Here is a 17,272-nt window from a genome sequence, read left to right on the forward strand (position 1 = left end):
TTACGGAATTATCTTCTGGGGAAATTTAGCTTTGGCAAAGAAAATTTTTGTGGCCCAGAAAAGGGCTATTAGAATTATGTGCAGAGTACCCCCTAGGACATCATGCCATAACCTTTTCAAAAACCTGCAAATAATGACCACTGTATCCCAGTACATATATTCCTTAGTCCAGTATTGATATCACACGAAATGTGTAGCCATGCTCAATTATTTTGAAGGAGCCTCTGTGTAACGCTTTGTCTAGTGCACTAAGGTCCCTGAAATCCTCTTGGTTGCATGTTGCAGACAAGGAATATTAGCTTTGCCAGTGACTTGAGTCCACTTATCTGGGTGGAAGGAACTTTCGTTCCTCTCCATAAGGGCAATAGCTCTGTCACATGGTGGGAAACTATGCCCTTAATGAGGACTTTCCAGTATAGAGCAGTGAAATATGTATGAATGATCAGATTTTAGAAAAGTTCCCTAATATTTTGAACATCCCTCACAAAATCTGCAATATTTAGGCATACGTTCAAACAAAAATCATATGAAAAATAGGAATTATGATCACTTCATTGCTTTTCTGTGGATAATGTAATCCACTTTGTCTGACACAACACAGAGACACTTTTGAGACATTCTGTAAAAATTCTGGAAATGGTTAGACAGCCTACACATGACTTCTTTCATTATGTTGAATGTTCCCATGTTTCTTCCCTTTTTTCAGCCATAATGGATGTACCCAATATCTTTGCTGCTGAACATTTATAAGTTGCAAAAGGTCCAGAAGGTACCACCAAGCTTGGGATCTGCCTTTTGTGAACTATAGTGAATTTTTTCTTTAGTTGTGTTGTTAGGTGTCGTAGATGCAGATGGCATATTTGTAACAGCGGATGTATGTGAATATGGACGGAATGGCAAAGGACAAGCTTTTTGGAACCATAATTTTAGTGGAGCTTTGCAACAAGGACACCTATGTTTACCAGGCCCAACTCCATTACCAAGTAAAATGTACAAAGTTTCTTTTTATTTTGTGATAAATGAGGCATTCTCCTACATGCAAATGTAATGAAACATTCATCATGGAATCAGTTGACGCACAAGCAAAGAATATTTAACAGCAAATTCTTCATTTGTGTGGCCATAGTGTCCATAGTAGCTATATAATACTTGAGGGTATTTTTGGTCTGTCATTGCAACTACAAAAATGTGTAATTTTTTCACCAGAAGTATTTCACTTTATTGAGGTAAAGCATCATCAGTGGTCTGTAGTTAAGTTTTTTACATTTTGATTTGCTTTTTATATCAAAAAACAGTTTGTTAAGAATAGGTTGATTTGTACTTACAGTGATTTTTCAGCTGATTTCTTGCTTACATAGGGAAACACGGACTGCTAGCACATTCATGTTTTTCTGTTTTTGACACTGATAATTTTTGTCTAATTTTTAGACATTCTGAAGCCCTATTCATTTCTCACCACTAAGCAAATGGTTAACAGCAGGTATAAAGAAGTTCTCCCCAACCCTTAAGCACTTTAACTCCATAAAAAACAATTGTAATGAGGCAGAATTCTTAAATTACTATCATAGTTATGAAAGGATTGATAGGAAGTTACTGATTGCAGCAAAAAAATTATTTACTGACAAAGTAATTAAAAAATACAGAAAATAAAAGCAAAACAGTCTGGGATGCCATAACAAAGGAAACAGGGAGAAACAAACAAAAGCATATTAACATACTGATAATGGAGGGGAGATAAAGCAATAAATAATCCGCACCACCTAGCAAACTATGAAAATGAGTTTTTTTTCAATTATTGCAGGGAAGGTACAATAAAAATGCACAAAAACAAATATAACACATGTAAATAATCAGGCACTAAGTACAATGATGTCACGAGCAACCACAGTGTGTATACTGAAACAATGTATAGAGTGTGTACAAGCTCCCTTAACAAACATAATAAATTAATCTTTTGCGCCAGTAAAATTTCCAGGGTATTTAAAACAGGGAAGAGTTGTACATTTACTAAAGAAAGGTAATGCAGAAGACATATAGAAAATTACCAGCCAATTTCCCTGCTGTCACCATTCTCAATAATAGAATCAATTATGAAATACAGATTCATGAATTACTTTTATAAATAAAATATTTTACGTGAAGCACAGTTTGAGTTCCAAAGTGATTAGAAGTGTGGAAAGTGCCAGAATAGAATTCACAAAAATGGTATTTGATGTACTTGATAAAGATGAATGTGTCACAGGCGTATTTTTAGATCTTTATAAGGCCTTTAATACTGTCGACCATAAGATTCTACTAAGTAAGCTGGAAGCATTAGGAATAAAAGGTGTAGCTAAGGACTGGTTCCGATCATACCTAGCAAATATAATACAAAGAGTAGGGGTTAGATATACCTTCAATAAATCTAAACTTTTAGTAAAACACATATCAGAACCAAAACACATTAGTATATGATTTCATCGGTGTATCGTATTATGTCCAATGCTGATGCCGATGTACATCAATGACTTTACCAGTAGTGTTACTCTTTGCTGATGACAGCATTATTATAGTCATGGAGAAAACAAGATAACTCTTTGCAGACAAAGCAAATGGAATGCTCCAAGTAGTTTACAATTGGTCAATAAGCAATAAAATGACACTGGATAAAAAGACAACTGATGCCATAAATTTCAGACTGAACTGGAAAAATGGCACTTAAATGTAGATGACATCTCTACAGACTTCTAACAAATGGAAAATTCCTATGAATGAACATTGACTCGCAGTCAGAGTGGTGTGTACACACAAAGATACATGTAAACATAATTGCAGCGACATGTTATGCCCTCAGTCCTGTCATCAGTTCATAATAGCCAGTGTTTTTCAGTTACATACTATTCATATTTACACTCAGTTCCTAGCTATGGTATTCGTTTCTGTGGAACAAATGCACAAAATATGAACACAGTTTTCAAAATGCAGAAAAGAGTGATAAGAATAATAACTGAAAATATTAGTTGACCTCATTGTAAAGATCTGTTCAACAAACTAAGGATTTTAACAGCACAGTGTGAGTATATTTACTGATCAGTTATACACATTAAAAATAACATTGATAATTAGTGCACAAACAGCTCTGTCCATGACCATGGAACAAGATCCAGCCTGCACTTACATTCACTGAAAAAGAATAAACATAAAACCGAAAACACCATTTTCTGCCTAGGAATAAAACTGTACAATGAATTTCAAAATGAAATTTAAAAAAAGCGCTGAAATAAACTTATTTAAAAATGCAGGCTCTGTTAAACAACACATTCTATACACTGAAGGATTACTTAGACAACACAAACCATGGGATTCGTAAAAAATGTAACACAAACAAATAATAATAATAATGATGATAAAACATTTGTCATTCTGCATAACACTTTCACACTATATTTTTCCCTTTTTTTCCCTTCAGGAGAAACCTCCTACCTAAGCTATGCAATATATAATAAATACTAATACCTTATCCTCTTTATGAACATGACATCTCACTCATTATAGAGGGACACTAACTCAACTTTTCAGGATAGTGATTGGAAAGTTGCGGTACAATACACAAAATGGTCAGCAAATAGTGTGTGTAATGTTATGAAGTACTGTATGTATAGTGTATGTAATGTGTGCAGTGATTGGGAGTGAGAAATGGACGAAAATTATAGCATTAACCTTCTGCATTATTAAATAACTTATTTGTAAAACAGTATTTAGTTTAGGGATAAACCAAATGAGCCAACACTATTTTAAATAGCATTGAGGGGGTGGAAGCTCTGATCTTCATTCAGCCATTCTGATTTATGTTTTCTATAGTTCTGCTAAATTGCTTCAGGTAAATGTCAGGATGGTTCCTACTATAAGGCCATGGTCAGCTACCTTTCACATTCTTGTCATACTAGACCTTTAAGTATATAAATGTCCATATATGTGAATTACTTTAATTTTGTTGTTCTTAATCTCTAATACCAAGATATGCCCCATATCCTTGTAAAAAAGTCCATGGATGAATAAAAGTACTACTACTACTACTACTACTACTACTACTACTACTACCACCACAATAGGAAACCAAATAACCCCTTAAATACAACCACATGAGACAACTCCACAGTATATGAGAGTATCTCCACACATACTTCATAGAATGCCCTCCCATTCCATTTCATGATAGATGTTGCAATCAGAGTATAATGCTTCATTTCATTTAGTTCTCCAGCAATGTTCTCCCATGCTCTGCCTTGCATACTACAATTGCAATAGTTTGCATGATTATGGTCATACAACTGAGAATACTTTTCTATATATGTCATTTTATTTTAACTCAAAATCGTCTCACATTTTGACACTTCAAATTGATGAAGACAGCAGCGTCACACTTTAAAATCTCCATCATGTGTCACTTCAATGTGCTGCTTGTGGCTACAAATTGACATAGTGCAGACCACAAAGTTGCACATTGCCACCATGCCACCTCTGTGCTCTGTTTCATTTGCTGGAATGGAGGTGGCTTGAAACACCACCACAACACTTCTGTGTGCATTGCAACTTAGAGATGCAACAGATCTATCAAAGAGACTGCCTAACTGTGCTTGCCCATCCACTTCTGGAGTGTTGCTCCTCTGTATGAAATCCTTAATAAATAGAATTGGTCGGTAGCACTGAAAAAGTTCAAAGAAGAGCAGCCAGTTTTGGATTATCATGAAATGGGGGAGAGTGTTTCACAAATTTGCTAAGTGAATTGTGATGACAATCCTTAAAACAAATACAGTTTTCATTGCAGTGGAATCATTTTCACCAAATTTCAGTCACCAACTTCCTCCTGCAAATGCTAAAATATTTTTTTGACTGCCACGTTTGTAAAAGACATCAGATTTAAGCATTCAGGGAATCGTCAAAGTCAGTATTTTATACAGGTAACTGCAGATATGCAATATGTAAAAATAAAGCTATTTGTAAATTAATATAAGGTGAAAATGAAAACAGTGTACTTACTTTGCACAAACCAAACTGAAGCAAAATGAACCTCTGCTCCACAAGAGAGCAATATTATTTATGAATTTCACAGAAACTCTTAAAACTTGCAATAAGTGTGAGTTGTATGTGGCTATTTACTGAAAAAAACTGAATATTGTTTTATCACTGTGAAAGGATAGATGGCTACTCACCAAAACATGACATGTTGAGTTGCAGACAGGCATGACAAAAAGACTTGTTACATATAAGCTTTCATCCATAGTATTCCTTGAAAGGAAAACACACATTCACACAAACTGGCACACCTCACATACACATGGCTGCTCTCTATGGCTGCTCCAGATAGAATGCAACAGAAATATGTCAGACAGGAGCAGCAATCTGGAGTGGGGCAGGGTATGGATGGGGGAACAGGAAACAGCATTGCCTGGTGGCACGTTGAGGGACTAGAGGTGGCAGGACATGACATTGTGGAGAAGGGAGAGAGGTGGGAAAATGGCAAGCAGAAAGGAGAGGGTCAGAGGCAGAGAAAAGATAAATGGGTGTGCCAGCACACAGTGAGGGTGAGTGGAGGCAGCGTGAAATGTGAGGGGCTGGCAGTACAGAGGGGGCAAAAACAACTGAGGGACAGTTGGCAGTTGTGAGGACAGTAGGGTACCACAGGTTGAGGATCGGAGGATTTTAGAGCAAAGAGTGTGTTGTGAAAATTACTCCCATATATGCAACTCAGAAAAGCTGGTGGTGGAGGGGAGAATCCCTGTTGCCTGGGCTGTGAAGCAGTCATTGAAATCAAGCATGTTATGAATAGCTGCATATTGTACCACAGGGTGGTCCACTTTGCTCTTTGTCACAATTTGACATGAACATTCATTCTGATGGACAGCTGGTTGATAGTCATACCAGTGTAAAAAACTGAGCAATGGTTGGAGCAGAGCTAGTCTATGACTTGGTTGCTTTCACAGGTGGCCCAGCCTCTGAAGAGCTAGGATATGCCTATGACAAGACCGGAATAGGAAACACTGGGTGGGTGGATTTGGCAGGTCTTGCACCTGGGTGTCCCTCAGATATATGATCCCTGTGGCAAGGAGTTGGGATTGGAGTGGTGCAGGGGTGGACTAAGATGTTGTGGAGGTTGTGTGGTCATTGGAACACTACTTTAGGAGTGGTGGAAAGGTCTGGGATAGGAGTCCCTAATTTCAGACCATGACAATATATAATCAAAGCAGTGACGAAGGTTGTGGTTCAGTTGTTCCAGCAGTCCAGGGTTGTCTTGTGTGATGAAAGGACACTCCAGATTGTTGCTCCCATTCAATGTGTTTCTGCTGCATTCTGGCTGAAGCAATCGTGTGTGTGTGTGTGTGGGGGGGGGGGGGGGGGTTATGAGCACACGCTTGCTTGTGTGAATGTGTGTGCGTTTTTCTTTTCATGAGGTTTTGGCTGTAGACTTATGTGTAACGGTCTTTTTGTCATGCCTTTCTCTGACTCAGTGTGTCATCTTCATGGTGAGTAGCCCTCTATCCATTCATAATTGTTGATATTTCAACCTGGACTTTCCACCGTATGAATATTATTTTATTATTATATTTCACTTAACCAACATCTAATTTGAAACATGTTCACACTAAATTATTCTCATCACTTGTAAACTATCTCACTGTACCTGTTTATAGAAAAGACCAATTAACAAGTGAATTAAATCAAATCAGTTTTAATTTACTGTAGTGTTGCTGTAAAGTAAGTATTTGTAGTTGCATGAGTAGCTATTTTGTCACTGAAAATCACTATTGTATTCATGTTTTATGTACTTATGAAGAACACACACTGTGTCATCTAACAGAACAATGCAAATGAAAAATTACTTTTTATTAATGTAGCAACCTTGTTTTGCATATGCAGCTTACTAAAAAATGTAAAAGAAAATAAGACATTTGTCAAGCATTTCAAGTCTAGGGTAAGTTAAGCACTGATGTTAATAAGTACCACACATAATTTCTGCCCTTTTCATATATTCCTTGGGGTCAAATATTTGAGTGGATTGAAAACAAGACTCACTAGAAATTAAGCAATGTATTTTTGTCCAAATTTTCGTAACAAAGTGAAGAATAGGATATGAACAAATGGGGTATTAAAGTGACCAGTGTGAGAGGTCTAGTTTTGCAAAAGCATGTAATTGCTTAAAAGTAATCATGGTAATTAAGAAAAATTTAATTAATGATTTGAGGGAAAACTGAAATATTTCCACAACAGCTGCTGCTAGCTATGTAAATGAAGTGTTTAAAAATATCAAATTACTGGGTAAATTGAAATGTCTCTACTTTCTCTCAACCTATTTACTCTTCACAATAATAGAATACCAATCAATATTGAAATATATTGTATTTCATGCTTTCTGAACAAAACTTGCAAAAAAAAAAAAAATTGGTAAAAGGAAAAATGTTTTGTGAAATGACGTATCTAAAATTAAGAAATAAGTTAGATCATGCAAACATTTGATACACTTTTAAATTATGCTCAAAATCATGTACAGCAAATGAGGGGAGATTGAGAATTTAAAGATGAGTGTGTAAATTAGAGTCTTAGGATTTTAAAGGGTAGTAGAGGTAAATTGTCTGGTGGAATGTCACCCAGTGACCTCATACTTCACTAACATATGGGAATCTCATCTACTTACTGTAGATTATTTTGAGCATCATTCGAATGCACAGCAAATGTTTCTCTAATCTATTTTTTCTTGGTTTTGGGCAAATCATGTAACCATTCTTTTTTTCAATTTTTTTATTATAAGGGGTGATCATAGAGTTTCCTTTTGAGGGCATTGCTGCAGCGTATATGAAATGTAGCACAACTCTGAAGTGGTTATTTAAGCACTGACAAGTAGGCAAGGGTGTAGTGTGGCATTCGTGTCTTTTTGACATAGATGGTAAATGCAGAAATGTGAACTGAGCCAACATTAATACCAGTGTGTTGAAACAGGGCCAGTATGGTGTTATTCTTTTCAACACACAGTTACCAAATGGGTATCCTCAACCTGGTGCATTGGTGAGATGATTGCTTCAATGCTGATGGCAATTTTGCCTGGCTGGCATATTGATTATGGACTATATGGCTTTCGAATGGAAACTTTTTGATTACCCATTGTATTTCCATATTCCTAAATTTTCTCCCCTATATTGAGATCCAAGGAGAATGATGGTGTTTTTGTAAGTAACTTATGTGTTATATCTATTTTTATTCTTTTCATCTGTTTTGGAAAATTATGTAGCAGCTTTATCACCTAACTGAGGAAATATGTAGCTCATCAGTTTTGTGGACATTGTCTGCACAGATTCCTGAAAAAGAATTCTTTGTCCCGCTAGACTTTTGTACTCTTTACTTGTACTTTTGTGGATTACTTTATACAATTATGTTAAGAGAACAACATTTTAATCTTTTTCAGTTGATGTAACATTCATCATAGACATACTTATAAATTTCCGCACAACATATGTGAACAGCAATGAAGAGGTTGTATCTCATCCAGGGAAGATTGCAGTGCATTACCTGAAAGGCTGGTTTGTAATAGACTTGGTGGCTGCTATTCCTTTTGATCTTCTTCTTTTCAACTCAGACACTGATGAGGTAAACCCTTTTTCTGTGCTCTTTATTTGCTGCATGGTAAGATGTATGTATTAAAATAATTTCTGAATTAGTGACTCTGAGGGAGTGAGACAGTCTTGTAAACTATTCTTTCATTTACAAGTATTTGTTACAGCTTCTCTTTGTTATTTTATGGACACTCTGATAAAGACTTTCATTAAAACAGTCCAAATAATTGCAGTTTAATGTCTGTAACTGATTTCGTTAAATCATAATCATGCACGACAGGTGGTTAGTAACTAGCAATTAATATTGGTACGTGTTCAGTAACCAAAACTACTTATGTATTTTATATTACAGTGATATGAACTGTTTTATTAAAAACGATCACTGTAATTCTATAAGAAATTATGTTTATAGTTGTTGCAGACATATATCAGTTTAATGAATTAAATGTTATGTGAAAACACTGGCTACTTAAATCTGAATATCGGTGCCTTTAAGAAAAATTAATCTTACTTGAGATAGTGAACTGTGGTAGCAGAAATAAGCAGAACATTTTTTTTAAATATATAATGAACCCTTCAGTCGTTTCACAGACCTGGAGGACATTATCTCCTACGTGTGCACAATTGAATATCAGAGGAGTAAATAAGAGATACTACATAATGAAGCTGAATTTATATAAACATCCATTAAAATATCTTATAACTATCACTATCTTGCAATGATTTACTTATTTACTATTATTATCTGATATTTATTAACCATCTTCAGACATCATAAAGATAACAGAAGCTATTTATGCCTCATTTATTATTATTAAAGACTGATGCTCAAATCAGGAAAGTTCTCTATAACCGGTATTTATAACCACTGTAAACAAAGAGTCCACAATTATAGCCCAGTAGACTGAAATTGCAAATATATTTTTCTTTTCTGTAGTAAGCTCATTACTTCCTTATCTCTGTTATTAAACTGCCTGAGCAAATGTTGGTTCTCTGGTCACAGTGTATGGTACTTTTACTGATGAATATGCTGTCACTGTCCAATGGTTGTTACGTTGTGTGGCCTGCTGCAAGAGGTGTCATTTGTTTTGGAATCCATTGATTCCACTTTCTGTGGCTACTGTTGTTGAGACTGAGGTAATAGCAAGCAGGAATACATTTTAGTGGGAGCAAATGTACTATTTCTTCCACCACAAGCAGAAAAAAAACATTGTGTGTTTGTGTGTGGTCCCCATTATGCCTGAAAGGTATGTAGTTCTGGCAGACTTTGTTAAAGGTTCATGTTATCATGAATTGTCATATGTGCTATACATCTTTCTTTTGATTTTGATGATATAGCACTAGATTATAGTTTTTAAATATACATGTCTAAACATATGAGTTTCTTAATTCAGCAAAGAACAACTGGGATGTTAGCTATGTACTGCATCATGCACAAATGTGAGAGATTACATGGCTTTTCCAACTACTCTGTTAATCATTTTTTTTTCAGCTTGCGAAAACAATATTTTTAACTCTTACATTCAAAAATAAATTTCTTATTATCTGGGCACCCTCTCATCCTGCAGTAAGCAGTGTGCAGTGACATACAAAAGTCATAGCACTGCTATGTCAAATTGGCATGATCAAGTGAGTAGGCTACACAATTCAATTACATGTAAATGCACCAATCTCATCTTTTTGTTTCTAACAAGTGAATGGACACAAAGAATTTTCTACATTATTTTTGAAGGAGAATTTTATTTGTGGATCCATAGATGAATATATTTTTCTGGAAATATCAGTTCCACAGCTACACTGTGTTGTTGGTATTTTACTCATTTATTATTTTATTCTTTGTCAGGTTTCAGCTTGACAGCTTACAAGACTGAGTACTTCAGAAGGAGGCTGCAGTCCCAAAACTAATAAAATAGAAATAGTAAAGCAGGCGCAGCTGTGGAACTTAGATCAAAAAATGAACAGAGCTTCATAATGGCTTTCAGTTAGAAAGGATGTTCCTTCAAATGTTAGGGACTGTGAAATTATCATGCATGGTTATTTTATGATCATATTCAGTCTTGTTCTACTTACATTATAGATTGCATTAAATGTGATAAATTCTAAATTTGACCAACAAAGATGGCAAGCTACTTTAACTAATGCGGCATTATCTACTGTAGAAGCTATCACGTGTGAATGCAAAAGAACATGAAGGTGTTCACAAACATCTATGTAGATTCAGCAGCTGATTCACAATATAACTGCATTGAGTTGATTGTAAAAGACTACCTGAGACCATAACACCTGTTTGTGAAATACACTATGCAGAGTGGTGCAGTCGAGCCATTTTGTACATGTTTGTAGTGTTATCTTAGGGGATTAATGACACTAGTTAATCTACCTTTACAGCTCAGTTCATAATGACTACTATGAATGGTTGTTTAGCTGCCATTTATGACCTTTACTGGATTACATTCTTTCAAAATGGCTGGATGTTCCATGAGGTAACATGTATATATAAGAGTACAAATGTTCAAACTCAACTGTTAGTTCTGAATTATTTGAATCCCTAGCCTGCTCAAATCACTTGTATATTATGAACCAAACTTATGGGGCATTCTGGAAAGGTTCATTCATACTTATGATGGTTCACTTAGAAGTGCTTGGGAGATGCTAGAAATCTATATATTTTCACATAGGTTTCTTCTAGATACAAATTTACAGTTGTTATTCAATGAAGTACAGGTATCCATATGTTCTGTCTTCTTTGCCTGTACAAATGTCTGCTTGTGTCTGTGTATGTGCGGGTGGATATGTGTGTGTGTGTGTGTGTGTGTGTGTGTGTGTGTGTGTGTGTGTGTGTGTGCGCGCGCGCGCGAGTGTATACCTGTCCTTTTTTCCCCCTCAGGTAAGTCTTTCCGCTCCCGGGATTGGAATGACTCCTTACCCTCTCCCTTAAAGCCCACATCCTTTCATTTTCCCCCCTCTTTCCCTCTTTCCTGATGAAGCAACCATTGGTTGCGAAAGCTTGAATTTTGTGTGTATGTTTGTCTTTGTTTGTGTGTCTATCGACCTGCCAGCACTTTCGTTTGATAAGTCACATCATCTTTGTTTTTAGATATATTTTTCCCTTGTGCAATAAGAGTTATTCATTCTAGCTTTGGCAGTTGATGAATTAAAATTCCTCTGATATTGCTAACCTCTGAAGTTTTCACCTCCTCCTACTGTGTCCCATGCTGTCCTTCCTGATTCTAGCACACCCTTCCATATCACTTCAGTGTGTGTGTGTGTGTGTGTGTGTGTGTGTGTGTGTGTGTGTGTGTGTGTGTACATTTTGTTGAATTTTTTCCTGATCTCACATCTTAGTTTGTATTTCATTCAGGATTTTAAAATATTGCACAAATTAAATTGTTAATGATGATGTACAGTACATTACACCTGGAAATGGATGAGGATATTTGTAAAAGCATGCAGTGAGACACTGCAGTTTTAGTTTCACCAGAATTTAATGAATCACTAGTTGCTTTTATATAGAACTGGCAAATATATTGTTTTGGGAGAATAGACATCAGTTTGATGAATTTCCATTTCTCCTGTTCATTACTGCTTATGTTTAAACATTCAGTTATACATTCTTTATTCTAAATCATGCACTGTCTCTTCTTTCTGCTTACCTTCTCTAAATTATCTTTTCTTTATTCATCTTGAGCATGGCACTTTTCTTAATTTTAGAGCAGTTACTTCTGTCTTGATATATGTGCAAAATGTTATCATTCATTAAATAGGTTTTATTTGATATCAGGATTGTTTTGACTCATCTGATATTTAATGATTTATTGCTACAAAAATTCTGATAGGCAAGTAATATCACCCTATAAATTTAAAGAGTGCTTCCAAATAAATAGTAAGTTGTCCTCTTTCTCCCTACTTCTTATTTCATTGTTTGTTGGTCATTTCATATTATTTTCTCTTGTTGTTCAGCGATTTAACTTAATATTTGATATATTCATCTCATTTTTCTAGTATACCACGCGGTCTTACCTTATGATCATTGATTGTTCTGTATCCGAAAGTTTGTATATTGTAAAGAAGCTCAGGTGAAAAATCTAATAAAACACCTGAGTTCTTCAGCAGTATTTACTTCCTCTATTGGATAAATACCATTTTATAAACTGTACTGTTATTCACATGATATGAATGCATTGTATCTGTCTTTTCAGACATGTCCAAAAAAACATATACCACAGATTCATAAAATTGATATGCCTTGATGGGCTATGAATCCACAACCATCAGTGCAAATGCACATTTACGTTCAGTCTGCAGTGGGAGTCTAAAATTAGTGAACATTGAGGACATGGATGGGGACTGCAGATAAGTGGTGAGACTAGATGGGAATGTGGGTTGGTCAAAGCATGTGCCGAGGTAGTTTGTGCATTTTTGATTAACACTGTGGCTGGGTAGCCCAGTTCTTCACACAACTGCTTAGTAAACAGGAGATCCCAGGTTCGTGTCCTGGTCCAACACACATTTTCACTCATCACTGCTGATTCCACATAAATTCCTGATCCAGCTGATATCATCAGTATCTTCCCTTTCCTTTCCTCTCCGCCCGCCCCCCCTCCTCCCTCCAACCATCACTTCACATAACACTGTTATTCACCTACATTTATTGACTTTTTTTTATTGTTTACATTCATTACATTCCTCATCCATAGCAGTGATGCTGATTGAATTTTTTGTACATTTGCTGTCTGGCCTCCAATTAATTTTTATTTTTTCAAGAAAACATCAATTATTTTCTAAAGTTGAATATTCACTGTCATATTTTGTATTCTACTCTGTGTTGTGCTACTATCTCTATTGCTTGCGAGATGTACAAACATATCATTGCTGTTTGAGCTTATTGTACAACTTCACTATAAAATGATTTCAATGTTTGTAATAATGTCAGTGCATATGGGCACAATACCTTAGGACAGTACCGAGTGAGGTGGCGCAGTGGTAGCACACTGGACTCGCATTCGGGAGGACGACGGTTCAATCCCGCGTTCGGCCATCCTGATTTAGGTTTTCCGTGATTTCCCTAAATCGCTCCAGGCAAATGCTGGGATGGTTCCTTTGAAAGGGCATGGCCGATTTCCTTCCCCATCCTTCCCTAATCTGATGAGACCGATGACCCCGCTGTTTGGTCTCTACCCCCAAACAACCCAACCCAACCCCTCTTAGGACAGTGGTATTCTAACTTTTAGAGTTTTTAATCAGCTTTTAATGTCATTAAATCTTAGTCTTTCAACAAAATCAATGGCAATGATGAGTTTCCTGCTTCATCATCAGCTCTTTCACTCTTGGCCCAAGATTGAAAATTGTGATTCACATCTCTTTCTCCACACTGAGTGAGATGGTGTGGTGGTTAGCACATGGACTCTGATTTGGTAGGGCAGTGAATTAAATCCCCATATGGCCATCCAGTCATAGGTTTTCCATAATTTCCTGAAATCACTCCACGCAAATGCCAGGACAATTCCTTTGGAAAGGGAATGGCCAATTTCCTTCCCCACCCTTTCATAATCTGAGCTTATGCGCCAGCTATAATGACTGCACTCCCATAAGAACTGAGAACTCTAATCTTCCTCTCTTTCTTCTCTTTCCCTGCATTCATGTATAATATATTTTTTTGTGCTGATGACTTCCAATGCTGAGTAACCTACTTCACATAAGTAATATGTTGCAAAATGTACTTGTAGAGACTTTTTACCTACTTGCACATATTCTTGCTTCACCAACCTTCATAACTCAAGCATTGGTGAGCAAATGAAGTCAGATTTCATGTTGATTCTGAAGAAATATCAATAAATTGCTCTTGTCTTCAGTGGTAAGTGTTCATGCAAGTTCTGTACTGAAAATATCTTTGATCTAGTTGTGTTGTTCAACTTCTTCTGGAAAACACATAACAAAGTACTCCCTTTGTTCAGTTAAATAATATACAAACATAGGCTTCAATTTTTTACCCAAAAACAAGTCATTAAAACTATTTGAAGAGCAGGGAAAATGTATATCTTTATTGCCTAATTTTTTTTTTCTTCAATAGTAGTTGCTTTCTGAAGGCTGCAATATTGTCTGACAGTTGCAGAATGCTGGTGTCATTATCTTCAAGGGATACGTTTGTGAATTGAGATTCTTGAAGCCAAAAAAATAAGCCAGCTTCAAAATAAAGTCACTTCTACTAACTTCTCGGAACTCAAATGTTTCTCTTGAGCAAGGTAAAAGTGAAGTTCATTACTAACTTTGTATACACTTTTCAAGATATCTCTACATGAGAGGCAGAGAGAGTTACTGTAAAAATTTAGGGAAATGTGTACAGCTCTCATAGCAATGCCATTTGATGAAAACATATTGACTTCAGTGCTTGAATTTCAAAGATGTTAACCACTTCAGTCACTGATGGAAGAACCTCATAAAGGACAGGGGTCATGCTACTCAGTGAATAAGATAGTGTGCCCAAGTAGCATGAGATGCCTTTTTTGGATCAGAGCTTGCAATCTGGTATAACAGCCAGTGATACTATGACTTTCATCTCTACACATGCCTACATAATTTTCCCAATTAATGTTGTTTTTGTATGTAAAATAGTATATTGTTCCAAAGAGGTATGTTTCATTTGAACCAGGACTTATTTTCCTGCAGAAAATAGGATCTTCAAGAAATTTATAATAATGTATAAACCATATGTAACAAATTAGATGCACATCATTGTGGTGATCTGTAGCTTCATCCCACTCAGTATCCAAATCACCATTATCTTTGAATTTTCTGAACCAACTGATCATTAATGTCATCTGCGATGTTGAATATTCAATGACTGATAGTACTGTCTGACAAAGACAGATTGGGCAGCTGACTAACTTATTATAGTAGATACCGTGTCCCGAGTAGCTGGTAAAATAAGATTCTCCGCTACGATGTGAGGTTCCTTGCTCTTTGCTACACTGTAGGCAACTTTGTAAGATGAAAGAACTGCATCTGTATGAATGTTAGCATGTTTAGAGTAAGTTTTTCTCTGTCATTTATTTTAACATGGGGGAAAAATAGTTTCATGATTTGTTTACCAATTACCATGATTTGACCCCAAACATTTCACTTTATTAGGAAGTTTCCTCTCTGTAGCTAGGAGTTTGAAACAAATCACACACTTTGTTCATTCCCCATTTACTGCAGTAGAACATGTAAAACCAAAATTCAAGTCACTACTGTCACAATTCCTGCATTTTCATCCATTCATGTCATCAGAACTGCATGATACATTAGAAGCTGCACTTAAATTTAAAAATTTGTATACATTGACAGAGAAACACAAATTATGAAAGACAAACAACAATTAAAACTGAACTTGAAAGTTAGTAAGGTTGATGGAGCAGTTTATTACTCTGAGATTTATTCCACCTGACTACCATTATGACTAAACTGAATGCTGGAATGTTCACCTCAGCTTTCACAATTCCGTGTGCTTTCTCATACCAGTATGGTATTACTACGTTGAAATTGTTCTAGAAGGTACTAGAAACCTATCATTTTCCCATGCAGCTGGTACTCCCATCTACATTCGGCCGTGTCAACCAGTGAGCTTTCCTGCTCGAGATGACTCAAAGCCTTCTATAATGATGTATCTGGGATTGTAAAACAGTTAAGATCCTTAGATGCCAGGAAGGCATCTGGCCCAGACGGTATCCCCATAAGATTATATGTTGACTATGCCTTCTGCATATTATTATGATTATTATTATTATTATTGAAGCTTTAAATAAAATTTCAAAATAGAGTCGGTATATTTTTACCGTACTACATAACGTAGATGCTACGTTACACCCCGCCTCCATTGTATTAAAAGATTCTAATCATTTAATGCAATAACCAATAAATTTGAAGATTTGGAACTATATAAGCAAACATTGTTAATTCAAAAATTATTCCCCACTATTTCAGTTAAATCAGTTAATTCAATTTATCACTTTTCAATAATCATATCAGATTTTTTATACCATCACTGACTGATATTATTTAAAATCGGTTTTATAACATATTAAAAGTATCCCTGCAATTCCATGCTCTCAATCTTACATAGAATTGTTAAACACAAAATATGAAAATATTATTTGTCATTTCAAAATTCATATTTATTACTGAAGATTCAAAAAATTAAATTCTGTTACAGCTCGTGAACACACACATTTTTCAATAAATCATCATTAATTGCCTTTACCTTTGAGTAAGAAAATCAATTAAAACATATTTTACCACAGATTATAATCATCAAGAAAATTATAAATCTTGCATCCTGTGCAATAAGAAAAACCATAATTCTACTTAGTCATACTTTTCAAACCTTACATCTATTTCCAATCAATGTTTGTGATGAGCTTTAAATGATGGAGCCTCTCTTCATTTCAGAGCCTTTTTTGTCTGAGTTATCTATACTTCTCAATGTTATGTCACAGTTGAATATTCACTCAGTTTCATCACACTCGGGTACTTCTCCTAACCACCTTTAGTTTTCACATGGTTTCTATGTTTGCTGAGTTTTTGATTTATTTCATGGCAAGCAGATAGTTTTCAAAATTTATACCTCAGGACCTTATAACTAATGCACAAGTCTGTTGCACTCTCATAATTCCTTGCACTTAAGAACTAACAACTTCCTACCAAGGGTG

General features: G+C 35.7%; 1 protein-coding gene across 1 annotated transcript in view; it reads left to right on the plus strand.

Moving 5' to 3' along the window:
* The window catches only part of LOC126248621 (potassium voltage-gated channel subfamily H member 2), a 963,280-nt gene that overhangs the window by 522,270 nt on the left and 423,738 nt on the right, over positions 1-17,272 (plus strand). The window contains exon 3 of the mRNA XM_049949786.1: positions 8,438-8,619. Within this exon, the coding sequence (XP_049805743.1) occupies positions 8,438-8,619 (182 nt within the window). The remainder of the gene's footprint in view (positions 1-8,437; positions 8,620-17,272) is intronic.

Source organism: Schistocerca nitens, chromosome 3 (genome assembly GCF_023898315.1).
Source record: "Schistocerca nitens isolate TAMUIC-IGC-003100 chromosome 3, iqSchNite1.1, whole genome shotgun sequence".
Classification (NCBI taxonomy): Eukaryota; Metazoa; Arthropoda; class Insecta; order Orthoptera; family Acrididae; genus Schistocerca; species Schistocerca nitens.